Source organism: Aquarana catesbeiana, linkage group LG04 (assembly GCF_042186555.1).
Source record: "Aquarana catesbeiana isolate 2022-GZ linkage group LG04, ASM4218655v1, whole genome shotgun sequence".
In the NCBI taxonomy this organism is placed as follows: Eukaryota; Metazoa; Chordata; class Amphibia; order Anura; family Ranidae; genus Aquarana; species Aquarana catesbeiana.
Genome location: NC_133327.1, coordinates 221,838,853 through 221,855,640, shown reverse-complemented (window position 1 = coordinate 221,855,640; position 16,788 = coordinate 221,838,853). Strand labels below are relative to the sequence as shown.

The following is a 16,788-nucleotide window of genomic DNA, read 5'->3' as shown; positions in this document are numbered from 1 at the left end:
TCAGGATCAATATGTTATCCTAACCCCTCTTAAACGCCCTGGCACTGCGTAGTCTTAACCAGTAATTGTGCGGTCATGCAATGCTGTGCCCAAACAAAATTTGCGTCCTTTTTTAAACACAAATAGAGCTTTCTTTTGGTGGTATTTGATGACCTCTGTGGTTTTTATTTTTTGCGCTTTGTGGAGCTTTGTCAGAGAAAATACAGACTGCAGTCCTCCTGGAACTGAGCAATGGAACACAGGCGTGTAGGATTGTCACAAAAAGCTCTATTTGTGATTAAAAAAGGACGCAAATTTCGTTTGGGTACAGCATTGCATGACCGCGCAATTACCAGTTAAAACTACGCAGTGCCAGTGCCTTTAAGAGGGGTTGATCCTGATTGATGTTCATGGCTGGATATTGGAGCTCACTTAACCCTTTTTGTGTGGTTGAAAGCGTTTAAGCCAAGCACGAGAGTGTAAGGCATTTGAAGTTGGTGAGTGCGTTTTCTGAAGGGAGCGGAATCACTTGCACATATTGGTGTGGTGGAAGAAATAAGAAGACACTATACAAAGTTATTAATATTGGAAGAATTAGTGTTTGGACAGTTTTTTCATAAATAATCCATCGTCTTGTTTTCACGCTTGTCACAGGGCGGTTAATATTTATGAATGCATATTTATTAATATATATGTATTTTTCACTTTAATATTGTGTTTTTAGCGCCACTATTTTTTCACTAAATCATTTCTAAAAGAGGTTAAAATACTGTTCACATTATGGGGTATTGTTTGTAGAATTTTGAGGACAATAATGAATTTAATCCATTTTGGAATAAGGCTGTAACATAGCAAAATGTGGAAAATGTGAAGCGCTGTGTATACTTTCCAGATGCACTGTATGCTAGGCAGTAAGAATGGCCTCAAACGTGTTCGGCTTGAACCCGCCAGGAAACCGGCACTGCACACCATCAATCATAGGCAGCGTGTGTGTGTGCAGCTTCTTGTCGGGTAGTGCCTCACTGCCTAGGATTGACAGTGTGCAGTGACGACTTCCTGGCGGGTTCGATCCGAACACTAGGCAGGAATTTGTGTTTTTTTGTAGCTTAGCATCCACCCAGTGCTGAAATCTTTGCAGATGCGGACATTTTTCCTATTAGTGGAATATTTGCTAAATTGGTTTGATGGTGAAGTATTGTAGACAGAGGTTTATACTAATTGGCTAATATAAGAAAACACTATACACTGTTTTTTTCACACTGTGTTACTATTAACACTAACCTGTAGCCAAGTAAAGCGTAATAAATAACGCGTGCAATTTGGGCTCCTGCAGACATTTCCTCAGGCTTTCAGCCCATGCCTCTGTATAGGCTTTCTGTTTGAAAGCCAGAGGACATGTCAGTGGACTATGAGAGCACTCATCAGCACCCCTGCAACCCAAGTCCATCTGCCACGGTGGAATACCATTCTTGTAGTTCATTCATTCACAGGTGGCTGTGTGAGTGGAGCCCTGCGCAGCTGTGCTGTTTTTTAAAAAGTGACAGCGGGTACTGGGAGAATAACCCCTGCCTGCTGTCACAGGAAGGGTAGGATTGGGGGGGAGAGGGCAGGAGCTGGTACATGTTATAGGTTCCACCCTAAATATGGGTGGAACATGTAACATGTTCCAAACGTGAACTTAGCCTTTAAAGTTCTCCTGTAAGGAATAGGTAGACTACTGGCTGCTTCTAGTAATGCAAATTCCCTGTTAAACAGATTCTTTTGACTTCAATACATTGAGTTACTGATCTGCAGCAAGATAATAAATATATATATATTTTTTTTTTTGCTGACTGTCATTTTCTGCATACTTAAGCCTGCCATAGATGGTGTGATTATCTGGCACAACCAAGCAACCAGCATTTTTAAAAGAATTCCAGCAATGGCTGCAAAACATTTTTCTCACATGACAGGCATACTTAAGGGATGCACATTTATGGATTTTGCATGTCCACCCAAGATGGCTCTACTATGTGTATATGACTCTGACAGGCACATTGGTCTAAGTTTTTTTTGAGCTGTGTAGTTCAGCGTTCACTGTAAAGTGCTAAAAAAGAATAAAACAAGCAGTGCAAAACAAATGAATATAAGAGAACCTCTCGCCAACAAATCAATAATTACAAATTAGGTTTTTTTTCTGAGTATCGCTCTGTACATTTTCCCTCTATATCACACTAGTTTAAACTAGTTACACTTTAAACAATGAAAGTGTCTATAAACAGAATCTTTCTTTTAGGCTCAACTTCATGTCGATTATGTACATTCACCACTGACAGAGTTGTAGGACCCATATCAAGTTGGTGGTATTGCTGTTATTATTCGCTCCCTAGGCATCCTCTGTGAGCCTCCCAATTTTCCTAGTACCTCTTGACCTAGGCTTCCTCTGTGGGACAGATCTTTGACCATATAACCCTCTGGAAGGAATAACTATCATTATTAAGCACTTTAAGACCAGCTTACAGTGGTCTTACAATTTCTGCAAATAGAGAATCAGTGAGTGTTAACATGTAGATGGATATAGAGAACATGGAATGGTCAGGCTTAACCGGGAGAGGCTATCATTTTAAATGACCCTTTTTCAGCTGACTTTTTTTGGTAACTTTTTCAGCTATAGCCATAGAGGTTATCAATTGATTTTTTAATACCATCCATTTTATCAGTATTTCTTTTTTTTTAGATTCATTCCCCCTAGATGTGTGTGTCTGTATGAGAGAGTCAGGTGTTCACCTTAAGGTATTGGGTTCTAGTACCCTATTGGAGATATATGGATACACTCACCAGCCATGCTGTAGTCATAAAGGGATGGACATTGTCACAACAATACTTGGGTAGGCCATGGCGTTTAAACAATGTTCAATTAGTACTAAGGGGCCCAAAGTGTGCCAAGAAAATATACCCCACACCAGTACACCACCAGCCTGAACCGTTTATACAAGGCAGGATGGATCCATGCTTTCATGTTGTTTACACCAAATTCTGACCCTACTATCCGAATGTTGCAGCTGAAATCAGGACTCCTCGGACTAGGCAAGTTTTTACCAATCTTCTATTGTCCAATTTTAGTGCGCCTGTGTGAATTGTAGCCTTAGTTTCCTATTAGCTGACAGGAGTGGCACCCGGTGTGGTCTTTTGCTGCTGTAGCCCATCTGCTTCAAGGTTCAATGTGTTGTGCAATCAGAGATGGTATTCTACATACCTTGATTGTAACGAGTGGTTATTTTGAGTTCCTGTTGCCTTTCTATCAACTGGAACCAGTCTACCCATTCTCCTCTTACATCATCAAGGCATTTTTCGTCCACACAACTGCCGCTCACTGGATATTTTCTCTTTTTATGATCATTCTCTATAAACCCTAGAGATGGTTGTGCGTGAAAATCCCAGCAGTTCAGCAGTTTCTGAAATACTCAGACCAGCCCGTCTGGCACCAACAACCATGCCACGTTCAAAGTCACCCAAATCCTCTTTCTTCCCCATTCTGATGCTTTTTTAACTTCAAGTTTTCCTCACCACGTCTAGATGCCTAAATTCATTGAGTTACTGCCATGTGTTCGGCTGATTAGCAGTTTGTGTTGCCAAGCAATTAAACAGGTGTACCTAGTAAAGTGTCCTGTGAGTGTGTGTATATATAGATATACCAGCCCCCAAATTTTCCAGTCGCCTACTCGCATTTTGCAAGTGGAAAAAAATTGGATGGCGAGCATGGGCTGCCCGGGGTGGGGTGGGGGGGGGGTGTTAGCACTGCTGGCAGGCGGGGTTGAGAAAGAGCCGTTCTCCCAGCGATCACTGAGGGGAAGAGAGAAGAGCGAGCCGGCTGGATCATCAGAGAGCGGGAAACATTGCTGGAACAGCTTTCATTTAAATTGCCGAGTGTTCTCCGCACTCGCTGTCACAGCCCCACCTCCTGGCCTGGGTCCTTTGTATGACAGAACACCCGTCCAATCCTGGGACATGTGATGTATATCAAAGTACCTGGGCCAGGAGGCGGGACTGTATGTGACGGCGAGCACGGGGAACACTCTGCAATTTTAATGAAAGCGGTTAGAGCGATGTTCACCGCTCCTCTCTTCCCGGGCACAGGTAAAGCAGCATTGATGGTTACAGGTAGGGCACAGGTGAAGCAGTATTGATGGTTACAGGTAGGCTGCATTGTTGGGCACAGGTTAAGCTGTATTGTTGGGCACAGGTGAGGCTGCATTGTTGGGCACAGCTGAGGCAGAATTGATGGACACAGACTGCATTGTTGGGCATAGGTGAAGAGGCATTGATGGACACAGGCTGCATTGTTGGGAACCGATGAAGCGGGATTGATGGGACATAGGTAGGCTGCATTGTTGAGCACAGGGGAAGCGGCATTGATGGATACAGGTAGGCTGCACTGATGGGCACAGGTGAGGCTGCACTGATGGGCACTGATAAAGTTGTTGTTAAATGTTTTATGCATAATTAAGTTATAAAAATAAAATATTCAGTGTCATTTCATGAGATAATTTATGAGGACGTGATTAGGGGTGGGGTAGGGGTTGGGTGGAGCAACTGGTGGCGAGTAACCCTTGAGGCCTGGCTAGTAGCCCAGGACTTGAAATTTTGAACCCTGGGTGTACACTGTATAAATATCTATATCTTTCTCTTTATATAGATATATGTAGATAGCTATAGATATAGATATCTCTCTTAAAAAGGATATTGATAGACAAATTACATTTAAATTATTATTGCACACAATTTTTTTGTATTTAGTAATATATACTATATATCCCAGAATGTTTTCCTGTTTCATTACTGTTCTTCTAATAAGACCATTCATCATTTTCATACATCGTTTCAGGGTCTGCTAATATTAATGACCGCAGCATGATGGGAAAGCGCGACAGTGAGATGGCGGTGATTATACAGGACACAGAAATGGTTCCTTCAGTCATGGATGGCAAGGATTATCAAGCTGGAAAATTTGCTCTATCACTTCGCATGCATTGTTTCAGGTAGGCCAAGTCTAACTGAACTTTCTGTAAGTCTGCCAAGGTTATGACATTCTCACTGTGTTAGCAAACAACTCTTGGCGCAAGACTTTTATTGATGAACTGTCACTTGCAACCATATTTATTAAAATTGCCTTCCTCTAAAAACAAATGTCTACTGTATATGCTGACCCACATATTATTTATGCTGCCTACATTATACTGACATATTGAAAAATATACCGGAAGTGTGCATTTTTAATGTAAGCCATTTATAATACGGAACCTAGTGTCAGAAATGACAGTAAGCTAGGCTTGTGTACTTACTACTTAAGTAATTTTCTATTCTAGGCTGCTTCTTGGTTGTCTCAATGATCCCTCTACGAACATCCAGGACCCAGTTAGTGACAGATTCTTCAAAGAGGTTTGGGTGGCCACAAGTGCACGCAACACAACCATTTTTGATAAGGTCAATATTTTTTCTGATTGTGTTATTTTCTTAATTGTGATTAAACTCTAAAGTATCTCCACATGCATTGTTTCTGTTTTGGTTTTTGTAGGAAGTGGTTAAAATTCATATCAGTTTTTTTTTTTTTTTTTGTCTGTATCCTATTGGATGAGATTGTTCCTCTCTTTTCCTGCACCAGGCACACAAGAGGAAGTAAAAGGAAATTTCTTTAAAGTTAGGGGAAATCATGTCTTAGACCATTGTTGCAGGAATACGTGTCCGCTCACTTCCTGTTCCAGTTTTTTCATCAGATTTTTCATCACATTCTATTCAGGAGACATCTCAGATGAATCTCCTCAGAGGAGAAACCAATCACAATAAAAAGAGAGCTTTTAACCTACTTTTTCCCTACTTTGTGCCGAACTAAAAAAAAAGTTTAGGTTTTAGATACTTTGGGAAAAATGTAACTTTTAGTTTTCAAGATGGGTGTAACGGAAGAGCTTTAGGATGCACTGATTACATCCAGCCTGTCCTCTTAACAAATCCCCATGCATTTTTACAACTTACATTGTGTCAAAACATGAAGCCCTCCTTTCCCATCGGTTCAACTTGTCGTGCGATTTGATAGTTCCAAATCACATGACAAGACACACTCCATTGCCGGCAATTGAACTGTTCATATGGCTGCAACTCATGTTGCAGTGATTATAAAAAAGGTTCCTACACTATTTTTTGACTATATCATTGCAACTTGCATAGACTTCTGTTAAATTAAGTTGCAAGCCACAATGAAATCGGCAGTGCATATCACACTGATGTGTGGCTTTAAACTCGCACTGTAGTAGCATGATTTTGAAGCCGCACCAGCGTGAACCAGGGCTTAGTGTAATGGTAATCCCAAAACTGTAACTGTCCTTGAGATGCAGAAAACTCTAAACAGTGCATGGCTCCCTCTTCTCCTCTGCATGTCACTGTAGGCAGCTCTGGCTAATACAAACATAGGTAAAACTTGGCATCCATTTAGTTTCACAAATGTTTGTATTGGGTTTTTTAAAATGATAAACGATGTACAGTAGCACATGGGTATAAAAGTACACCAACAGAAGAGTGATGTAAAAATTGCCTGATAGTACTGGAAAGCAAACAGAGGCATTTTAAAACACGTCTCCAAAGGCTGTGCAGTTATGTGTCAAAGTGGGAAACCAGAAAGCTACAAATCCTGTGGGGATTTTATAATGGCAATGTCATAAACTGCCCCTATAAGGAAGGGAAGGGGTGAATGAATTTGCTCATGGTTCAGACACTTAAAGACTAGAAAAGGGGAAGGGAAGAAGAAAAAAACAAGCATAAAAGAAAAAAATTGTGACCTTGGGAAGAGAAAAGAAAAATATCTTGGGGGGGGGCGCACGGGTACAGAGCATTCCCGTTTAGGCCCGACCAAGCAGCAACCATACAGTGGATATAAAAAGTCTACACACCACTGTTAAAATGTCAGGTTTCTGCAATGTACAAAAATGGGACAAAGATAAATAATTTCAGAATTTTTTCCACCTTTTAATGTGACCTATAAACTGTACAACTCAATTAAAAAAAAAACTGAAATCTTTTAGGGGAGGGAAGTAAAAATAAAATAATGTGGTTGCATAAGTGTGCACACCCTCTTATAACTGGGGATGTAGCTGTGTCCAGAATTAAGCAATCACATTCAAACTCATGTACACACCTGCCATCATTTAGAGTGCCTCTGAATAACCCCAAATAAAGATCAGCTGTTCTAGTAGGTCTTTCCTGATATTTTCTTAGTCGCATCCTACAGCAAAAACCATGGTCCACAGAGAACTTCCAAAGCATCAGAGGGATCTCCTAGTTAAAAAGTATCAGTCAGGAGAAGGGTACAAAAGAATTTCCAAGGCATTAGATATACCATGGAACACAGAAAAGACAGTCATCAAGTGGAGTAAATATGGCACATGAGTGATATTACCAAGAACTGGACGTCCCTTCAAAATTGATAAAAAGACGAGAAGAAAACTGGCCAGGGAGGCTGCCAGGAGGCCTATGGCAACATTAAAGGAGCTGCAGGAATATCTGGCAAGTACTGGCTGTGTGGTACATGTGACAACAATCTCCCGTATTCTTCATATGTCTGGGCTATAGGGTAGAGTGGCAAGACGGAAGCCTTTTCTTATAAAGAAAAACATCCATGCCCGGCTAAATTTCGCAAAAACACTTCTGAAGTCTCCCAAAAGCATGTGGGAAAATGTGTTATGGTCTGATGAAAGGTTGACCATTTTGGCCATAATTCCAAAAGATATGTTTGGCGAAAAAAAACAACACTGCACATCACCAGAAGAACGCCATACCCACCGTGAAGCATGGTGGTGGCAACATCGTGCTTTGGGGCTGTTTTTCTTCAGCTGGAACAGGGATCTTAGTCAAGGTAGAAGGAATTATGAACAGTTCCAAATACCAGTCAGTGTTGGCACAAAACCTTCAGGCTTCTGCTAGAAAGCTAAACATGAAGAGGAACTTCGTCTTTCAGCAAGACAACAACCCAATGCATACATCCAAATCAACAAAGGAATGGCTTCACCAGAAGAAGATTAAAGTCTTGGAATGGCCCAGCCAGAGCCCAGACCTGAAACCAATTTAAAAATCTGTGGGGTGATCTGAAGAGGGCTATGCACAGGAGATGCCCTCGCAATTTGACAGATTTTTTGTGTTTTTGCAAAGAAGAGTGAGCAAATATTGCCAAGTCAAGATGTGCCATGCTGAAAGAGACTGAGTGCTGTAATAAAATCAAAAGGTTTAGTTTAAGGGTGTGCACACTTACACAACCATATATATATATTTTTTTTTTTTTTACTTCCCTTCACCTAAAATTTCAGTTTGATGTTCAACTGAGTTGTACAGTTTATAGGTCACATAAAGGTGGAAAAAGTTCTGAAATGATTTATCTTTGTCTTATTTTTTTACATCACAGAAACCTGACATTTTAACCACTTCCAGACCAGCCGCCGCAGTTTTCTTCTCTCTATTGTTCTCTCTCTTATGTTCGCTCTCTATTGTCCACTCTCTATTGTTCTATATCTATTGTTACTGTGTTTTATTGTATTTGCTTTGGTATGTCTTACTGTTATACTGTAATGTTACTTTGTTTTATTGTTAACCATCATTTGCTTAGCAGGTATGCCATTCAGCTGCAGCACAAGTTTATTTATTCTGACAGCAACAGCGTTTGCTCCCACGATACATAAAGCCGTGACTCCAGCGCTATAGGAGGTGACTTCACCACCACAGTTAAAAAAAAAAAAAAAAAAGAGCATGAATGCCAAAGCATGGGGCAGGGGTGGAGGAGCAGTTTGCTCCTAACATTAGTGGCGGATTGCCCCCATGCTTCAGCATATATTTTTTAGGCACAGATTGCGTTAAATAAAAATCAAGTTTTTTATTGAGTTAATGTTTTATCATTACCATTATTTGCTTTTCAGGTATGCCGTTCAGCTGCAGCAATCCTAGTGGCTAATTTGCCTCTAGACTGCTTTTACAAGCAGTGGGAGGGAATGCCCCCCCCCCCCCCAACGTCTTCCATGGTTTTCTCGGGCTCTCCTGTCCCAACAGGGAACCCAAGAATGCAGCCGGTGGTTCCGCCAGCTGACCATAGAGCTGATCGGAGACCAGAAGGGCTCCAATCACCTCTATGGGCTAAGAAAGCGGAAGCTACAAGCATTTCATGACTTGGGTTTCGCAGGATATAAACAGCACCATTGGAAAATTGGGAAAGCATTTTATCACACGATCTTGGTGTGGTCAGATGCTTTGAGGACAGAAAAGAGATCTAGGGTCTAATAGACCCCAATTTTTTCAATGAAGAGTACCTGTCACTACCTATTGCTATCATAGGGGATATTTACATTCCCTGAGATAACAATAAAAATGATCTAAAAAAAAAAAAAGATAGGAACAGTTTAAAAATAAAACAAAAAAGCTTGCAACTACTGTGATGAGGTCAGAAAATATTTATGCGAGTAAGCACATGGGGAAATCTTTCTTTATATCCTTGTATTAAAGGTAAAGCTCTTCCCCTATCACCAGCTTCAGTCATAGTAGGCCTCATTTATTTTGTGTATGCTTAATTAGAACAATCAGTATTGTTATATAGCCACTAACAATATATTATATATGTTAGAAAATGACAATTGAGTGAAGTTTAATTCTTATTAGCTGCTACTAAGAAGTACACAGGATGTACTAGTTGATAGATAAAGTTAATATTATTAACTATTAAAATATTAAATATTTATTTTTTAAATGCGACTTAGTGTATACGCATAGTACTTATCACTTGCATTTTACTGTGCCAGGTTTTCAGATGTCTTCCCAGCGATGAAGTGCTCAACTTTTTCCATTTGCCAGAGTTCCTTTCTAAGTCGGCACTGGCCTCACAGGACCGAACCAAAGCACAGGAAGAGGTGCAAAGGATTCGAGGGTTTGTGGTCCAGCTGCCCTTCTTGTTCTTGTCTGGAGAAAACCTCTTGCCATCAGTGGGAACTAAAGAGGCCATGGTACCCATGGAAACATGGACATGAGTTTGTAAATTAAAAACATGGTGAAACTACTATGGCCACAGACTGCGTCTAAGAATATGGATTATTATTACACAGTGGGACACTGAAACCTCATCCTAAATCGCAAGACCACAAGCTTTGCACACAATCTGGAGCATGGCTTGGCATTTATATCCAGTGTCAAATTTGAAGGACTTTAAGTGTACTTAATTTTTCACATCACTATGTGCAATATTCACCCCCCCTTTGTTTAATAAAACCCTATTTTTGATAAATGGACTGTTTCATGGTGGGGGATTAACTAGCCACATCTGGTCGTACTCATTTTATTTACTGTACTTCCTAAAATCACATTATAGTATGATTTGGGGTCAACTTCTATTCAACGTGAGAACATAGAAATTAGTATGAAATGTCACACATCACATGAGTAAATGAAAAGTATGTTTGACATAAAACAGACCATGCATGCACAGGTCCAGGTACTAACACAAATAGATATTCAGCACCTGAGTTTAATTTTGGGCCACAGATGTAGGCTTTTGGTGCCAAAAAATGTGAAAATGCATTCAAGCATCCCTAGCATTAAATGAACCATTAAATCTCAGATTTTAAAAGCTTTAACTACTTGTTGCCCATTATCTCATTAGCACACATTAATTTCAGCATGCAACAAACAGTTAAATCTCATGTTGCCCTAACCTTATTCATAACCCCATTAATCCACAGCAGCACTCCCATCCCCAACCATTTGATTTTTTTCTTAAATATGTACCCTAACATCTAAATCAGCTGTATAATGAACACTTAGCACCAACATATAGACCTTAACGCCTAACCTAACCTTGAAATGACGTTCCCAATACTACACCTGATTTTTATATTTACCCCATGCTTTCTCTACTCTCAAACGAATGCTATCCCACTAACACACAGGCTCTTGTACTAAAACCTCTTAAACCATGAATCCATTTAACCTATTAAACCTTAACCTTACCATACCCTTTACCATTAAACTAACACTACCTCAACCCCTTAAACACCCTCCTAGCGGGTACTCACCTTGTTGAAGTCAAAAGTATCACACACATCTCACAGCTTTAAGATCTTGGCATGCAAATCAAATTATTTTTGGAGTTAGGATCTTACATAAACTGAATAAGACAGTCACTGTAGAAGCATCACTACCATACAGTGCATTTGTTGTCTTGTATTGTAAACTACTCTAGTCTTTCACCATATGGTGTGCTTTTTGACAGACTAGGCCTCATCTGATTTGTAAATGGTCCATAAATATAAACTCAGGCTTGTAAAGTTATGCAGTGCAAACATGTGTGCAAAGTCCAATAATGCACAGAAACTAGTGAGATCAGTTAAAAGTTTATTGGTTGCTGTGCATTGCTGCACTTTACACATCATCATTTGCTTTCAGCACTGCCTTATTGATGGGTACTCTGTGAGCATGGGCTGTATATAATAAAAGGCTGAAATAAAACCATTTGTGTTGGAGGTATAGCTGAACTACTGTATAACCCTGCGCAGTTATAGTTCAGTCAATCAGTTATAAACACTAAGCTCCCAAGTTACACTGCTGCTAACTGCATTTGGCACCTTGCTCTTCCAAGCAAGGGATAGCTAATGAAGGATAATACGTATATATGTATATAATTTGTTACTAAGTCTACAGTTAGCAGATATATTTAACGTCAGCTTGCCTGTGAAAATACGGTAACTTTTGTTCAACGGGACCACTAGCCAAGTAGCAAGCTACCTCCATCTTTTACCTTGTAGTTTCAGATGAACTGCTGAGGGGTCTGTTAAAGAAATTTGAGTAATTTCTCTGGGTCTGTCACATGTGCTGCAAATGTTCATGGGATTGATAAAATTTAAAGCCAGAAAATGCTGTTTTTGGAGAAAAATAGAAGCAACTTTTGCAATGAATATCTAGTAACTTCTCTGATCTATAAGAATTTATGTTTTTACAGATTTGCAATGCAAATACTATGATTCGCTTAGATCGCTATTTATATTGGCAAATCCTATCAGATATGTGGAATGGTAGAACATTATCAATTAATGGTAAACTGGGGAATAAACGAAAAGACAAAGCTGCGAATGACTGCCTTCACTCCTTGAGTGCTGTCCGTGATATTTTTTTTATTTGCACTAACATGCAATATTTCAGGACAAGCTTTCAGGGTGTACCCCACTTCATCAAGGTCCAAGCAGTACTAATGCACAAAGTTTAGCAGAGTGTTAATAAGACAATCTCTAAGATGAAAAAAAAAGAAAGGAAAACAAACAAAAGTACACAGCAAAGTTAATCTTGGATAGCTGGTGAGATAAGGCAGAGATACGGCTATGGAGTTGAAGGTGGAGACAAGTCACTGAGGTTAGAGTAGGAAGAATGATAATTCTGTTTGACACAAAAGATCATGGTCTAAATGTAACCTTCATTTCCTAAATCCCTATTCAACTTTTTTAGGACTACTTCAAAAGTTATCCTTTCCTCAGTGGTTTTAAAGTTCCCTTTAAGAACCAAAACATTCGGGTCTCCTATAGTGTGGTCTGGTTGTGGGAAATGTCCAACAGGTGTGAAAGTTAGAAAAGTCTGAAAGATCTGCCTGTTATCAGTTGTTAATGCTGTGCTTATGAAGGAGCCTAAGATGGCAAGAGTGCTAAAAAGTATTATCTTTGTTCGTTTTCAGTTTGATTTTTGGCCCAGGCTGGACACAAGGCTTCAACTTCTGGTGCTTCGCTCTGCCCATTAACATTCTATTGTCTGCAGAAGCTCTAGGGTGCACAACTGCATTATGAGCTTGAGCTTATTCTCTGAAATCCATTTGAAGACTTGGTAATTGCTTGTGCCAAAAGTCAGTACTGTTATTTCATTTTTTAAGACCAGGTCAGGTTCACTTTAAACAGGTCTGTAGTGGGTATAGCTGTGCAGTCACATTAATGTGCTGTAAAAAGGGACCAAATGTTTACAGAAATATGTGCATCATTTAAACAGTGTCCCTTGTGTCAGTCTAATGCTATTTTTTAATTCTAATGGAAATGTTTTGGGCAGGTAGTAGTTGGCAGAATCCCAATTCATATTGCCACAGCAATGTGCCACTTCTTCATGGATAATGGATTGGAATTGATTGAATCCAACTATAGCCAAAAAGATAATCATAAAGCAAAAATAAAGTCTTATTGGCTAGGTTTTTCTTTAACGTCCGTTATGTGCAAATACGGTATATTGTATAGAATGTTCTACAATCAAGCTTTCTAATGCATAGCATATGAAAGCAATATAATTTCCAATTGTATTTTGTGTGCTGTTATTTCATGTCGTACATTTCCGTCACTGCTTAAAGAAAATGGATCTTAGTCATACAACTGCTTGCTAATTTGAATTCTTTCATTATGTTCATTGATCGAAACAGCTTGCTTGAAATGATTGTTTTTTTAAGGCTGTAGTTCCAAGTCATGATTTTATTTTTTAAACTGTGAAAAAAACACCTCCCTATTTAAGAGATTCTAAATTCTGTTAATTTCTTTGGCATTTGTGCTAGAGCTCTCACATACGATAAATTAAATATATTTTAAGGGTATAAATGTATTTTTATCTTTACATGGTGAAAGAAATGTTAAACTGTAATGAAACAACATGTTAATGTATTTTATATGAAATGTAATTTAAATCCAGTGTGGATCACTTTCTATGCACTAGCTGAAATGTTTGGGGTGACCATTTTGTGGAAATACAGATGCTCAAATATATGAAGAAAGATGCAGTTAAAATAATTTCTATTCCTTCCATGAAGGGTTGTTGGTTGTACTGCTACCTATACTGCATGACTTTGACATCCCTTGATTTTATCTGTGCTAGTCACTGTAATTATGTTCTATTTAATTGTTTCAACAAATGTATTTGTTTTTAATTAAAATATGGCAACCTGTTTGTTTGCTCACTTGCCTTTTAATTATGAATATGTTAAACCTGCAAAAGCACAGAACAGCCTCATTCCTTAAATCTGTTGGTGGGTATTATACTTTGCTGCTTTTCCATTCTCATGCAGAATTCTGCTGAAGAAATTGAAGCACTTCAGTGGTCAAGTGCCAGAATTAGAGTAAATGCAGTGGGTCTTGTGTGCCAGTCCAAACAGGTTCTAATTCCAATTACAGTGTGATGCACCAGCCTCATAAAGTAAACAAAAGTCTTCCTTTACTCCCCCTGAGTAATCCCCCTTTCACCTGCAGAGACAGGGCTGCCAATGCAGAAAGCAGTGGGTAGGACTTGGTGTGTCCAGCTGCTGATAGACCAGCTACAGACCTGTGCATGAGCAGTAACCATGCTTATAGCCAAATCCCCTGCAACATCTTAATCCCACTGAAGAACAAGCATGCACAGCCTACATGAGGGTAACACTGTTCTTAATTCATAAGAAGTGTAGCAGTGATTTCACCCCATCAGAGGAAGCAGCATGAGGTGGACTTCACTAGCAGAATCACACTGGGGCCATGGCCGCGTTCGCGGTAAAGTGCCGCTCGTTAAGCGGTGCTTTTCGGCCGCTAGCGGGTCGTTTTTAACCCCAACAAAGGGTTTAAAAACTCCCGTCTTGCATCGCTGCTGAAGCGCTGCCTATTCATTCCAATGGGCAGGGCGTTTTGGGAGCGCTAAATACAGCACTCCCAACCCACCCCAAAGATGCTACTTGCAGGACTTTTTGGAACGTCCCGCAAGCACACTGCCCGAGTATGAAAAGTCACATTTGAATGAATGGGAGGCGGTTTTCAGGTGCTTAGCTGAGGCTATTTCCAGCGCTAAAGTGTCTGAAAACCGTCCCAGCGTGAGAGGGGTCTTAGTCTTAACGATTGGTTTGGATACTACCACAAAAGCTGCAGGGACATTGCCTATATAACTCCTCCCACTCCCATAAAGCCCAATGTTTTTGCTGGGGTGGGGTGAGTGATGTCTTCTTGAGAAGATTTTTTTTCCCTTTTGCTTGACGATTTATGGCTTGGTTTGGTTGCTCCATTGTCACTGCAGCTGTCCTTCAGCAGATTTTCAGATTCGTTGTCTCCTAGGCTGAGCCTTGGGGAACGTACCCAGACTCCACCTAGAAGAAGATGCAAGGCCAACCTGTAATCTTGCTTCTGGCACTGGATTTTCCATGGGTGATGCCTTGTTCACCACAGGAGCTCTACTGGTCCAAGGCAGTGGCCCATCAGCCAGTGTAGCTGTGTTCCTGAAGGCCACTTTGGGGGTATGACCATAAAGGAGCGCAAAGTGAGGATGGTGCTTGTCTCTAACATATTTCTCAGATTGAGGTTGATATCTGCTGTGGTATGTTAGAACATAGTTTTACCTTTTTCTGATCCCTAGCAAGCTGTTTCTCTGAATTATTTGTGGCTTGTTTCATAGCATGGGCTGCAACACTTTTTTAAATTAAGGGTTTCAGCCATGGAGAATTTGGCACCCATTTTAGCCAATCTCTAGCATGAGCCTACCATTGCACCTGCACTTTCTGTCTCCCTGGCCTTACTGCCCATGGGTGTGCCTTTTTTTTCTTCTTTTGACACATTCTCTCCAGTTGCCAATGTATCCTGGCACTCTCAGTACAGCACAGCAAGCAGCCCTTGAACACTTCCTGGGTCCCAGCAGCCTACAATGCTTGGCACAGGTGGCCTGACCCTTTCCCCTCCACAGTAGTGAAAAGAGATCCTGTTGCCTTTATAACAGGTTAAACAGCACAGTGTCCCTCTCTAAGCTGTAAAAAAAAACAAAACTGGTTGATCCTGCATGTTCCTGGGTCCCCCTTATGCAAACGGACCATGGTAATCATGGCTGCTGATCCCTGATTACAGTAGTCAATTTACATGCCTCTGTCATTCCGCTGTCAGCTCCTGTGTGTGTGTGTACACTGCCCCTCCCTTCTCCTCCTGCCACTATTAGTAGTAAAGTTAAATAAATATCACTGCCAGCCCCTCTCCTTTATTAAGCCATCCTACACTATGTAAATGTTAGTGTAAAATTATGCCTCTAACTACCTTATCTCCGATCTGTTCTGGCCAGTCCAGTCACGTGACCTCTGACTGCTCTCCTCCTCTGATCTAAAGGCTACAGCAGGAGGGGCTGAGTGGACAGCACAGTGGTCACGTGACCTCCCCGGCTGACAGAGGGGATCTCGGCCCCTCCCGCTGTAGATCTTAGATCAAAGGAGAAGAGCGGCCAGAGGTCATGTGATTGGCCAGAAAAGATCGGAGATCAGGTATTTAGACATCTTTTTATACTAGCCCTTACAAAGTGTAGGGTGGTTGCATAAAAAAGAGGGACTGGCAGTGATTTTCTTTTTTTTTTAAACTTTACAACCACTTTAATGTCATGGGAATGGGGAGCTTTCTGCTGAAATCTTGCCAAAGATTAATACATTTGCTGCCCTTTTTGCAGCGGTGCACCTTAATGTTAGAGCAGTATGAGCCTGCTCACCCTAATGCCACGTACACACGATCGGACATTCCGACAACAAAATCCATGTTTTTTTTCTGACGGATGTTGGCTCAAACTTGTCTTGCATACACATTAGACACGGTCACACAAATCTTGTTGAAAATTCCGAACATCAAGAACGCGGTGACATACAACACGTACGACGAGCCGAGAAAAATGAAGTTCAATAGCCAGTGCGGCTCTTCTGTTTGATTCCGAGCATGCGTGGAACTTTGTGCGTCAGAATTGTGTACACACAATCGGAATTTACGACAACTGATTTTGTTGTCAGAAAATTTGAGATCCAGATCTCAAATTTTG

At 40.5% G+C, this 16,788-nt stretch overlaps 1 protein-coding gene across 2 annotated transcripts in view; it reads left to right on the top strand.

The window, feature by feature from the left end:
- PLD1 (phospholipase D1) overlaps window positions 1-13,936 on the top strand; it is a 240,044-nt gene extending 226,108 nt beyond the window's left edge. For both annotated transcript variants that reach the window (XM_073626226.1, XM_073626227.1), the window contains exons 24-26: window positions 4,844-4,997; window positions 5,325-5,442; window positions 9,786-13,936. In XM_073626226.1, the coding sequence (XP_073482327.1) occupies window positions 4,844-4,997; window positions 5,325-5,442; window positions 9,786-10,010 (497 nt within the window). In that variant the 3' untranslated portion in view covers window positions 10,011-13,936. The remainder of the gene's footprint in view (window positions 1-4,843; window positions 4,998-5,324; window positions 5,443-9,785) is intronic.
- Window positions 13,937-16,788: the final 2,852 nt, after the last annotated feature.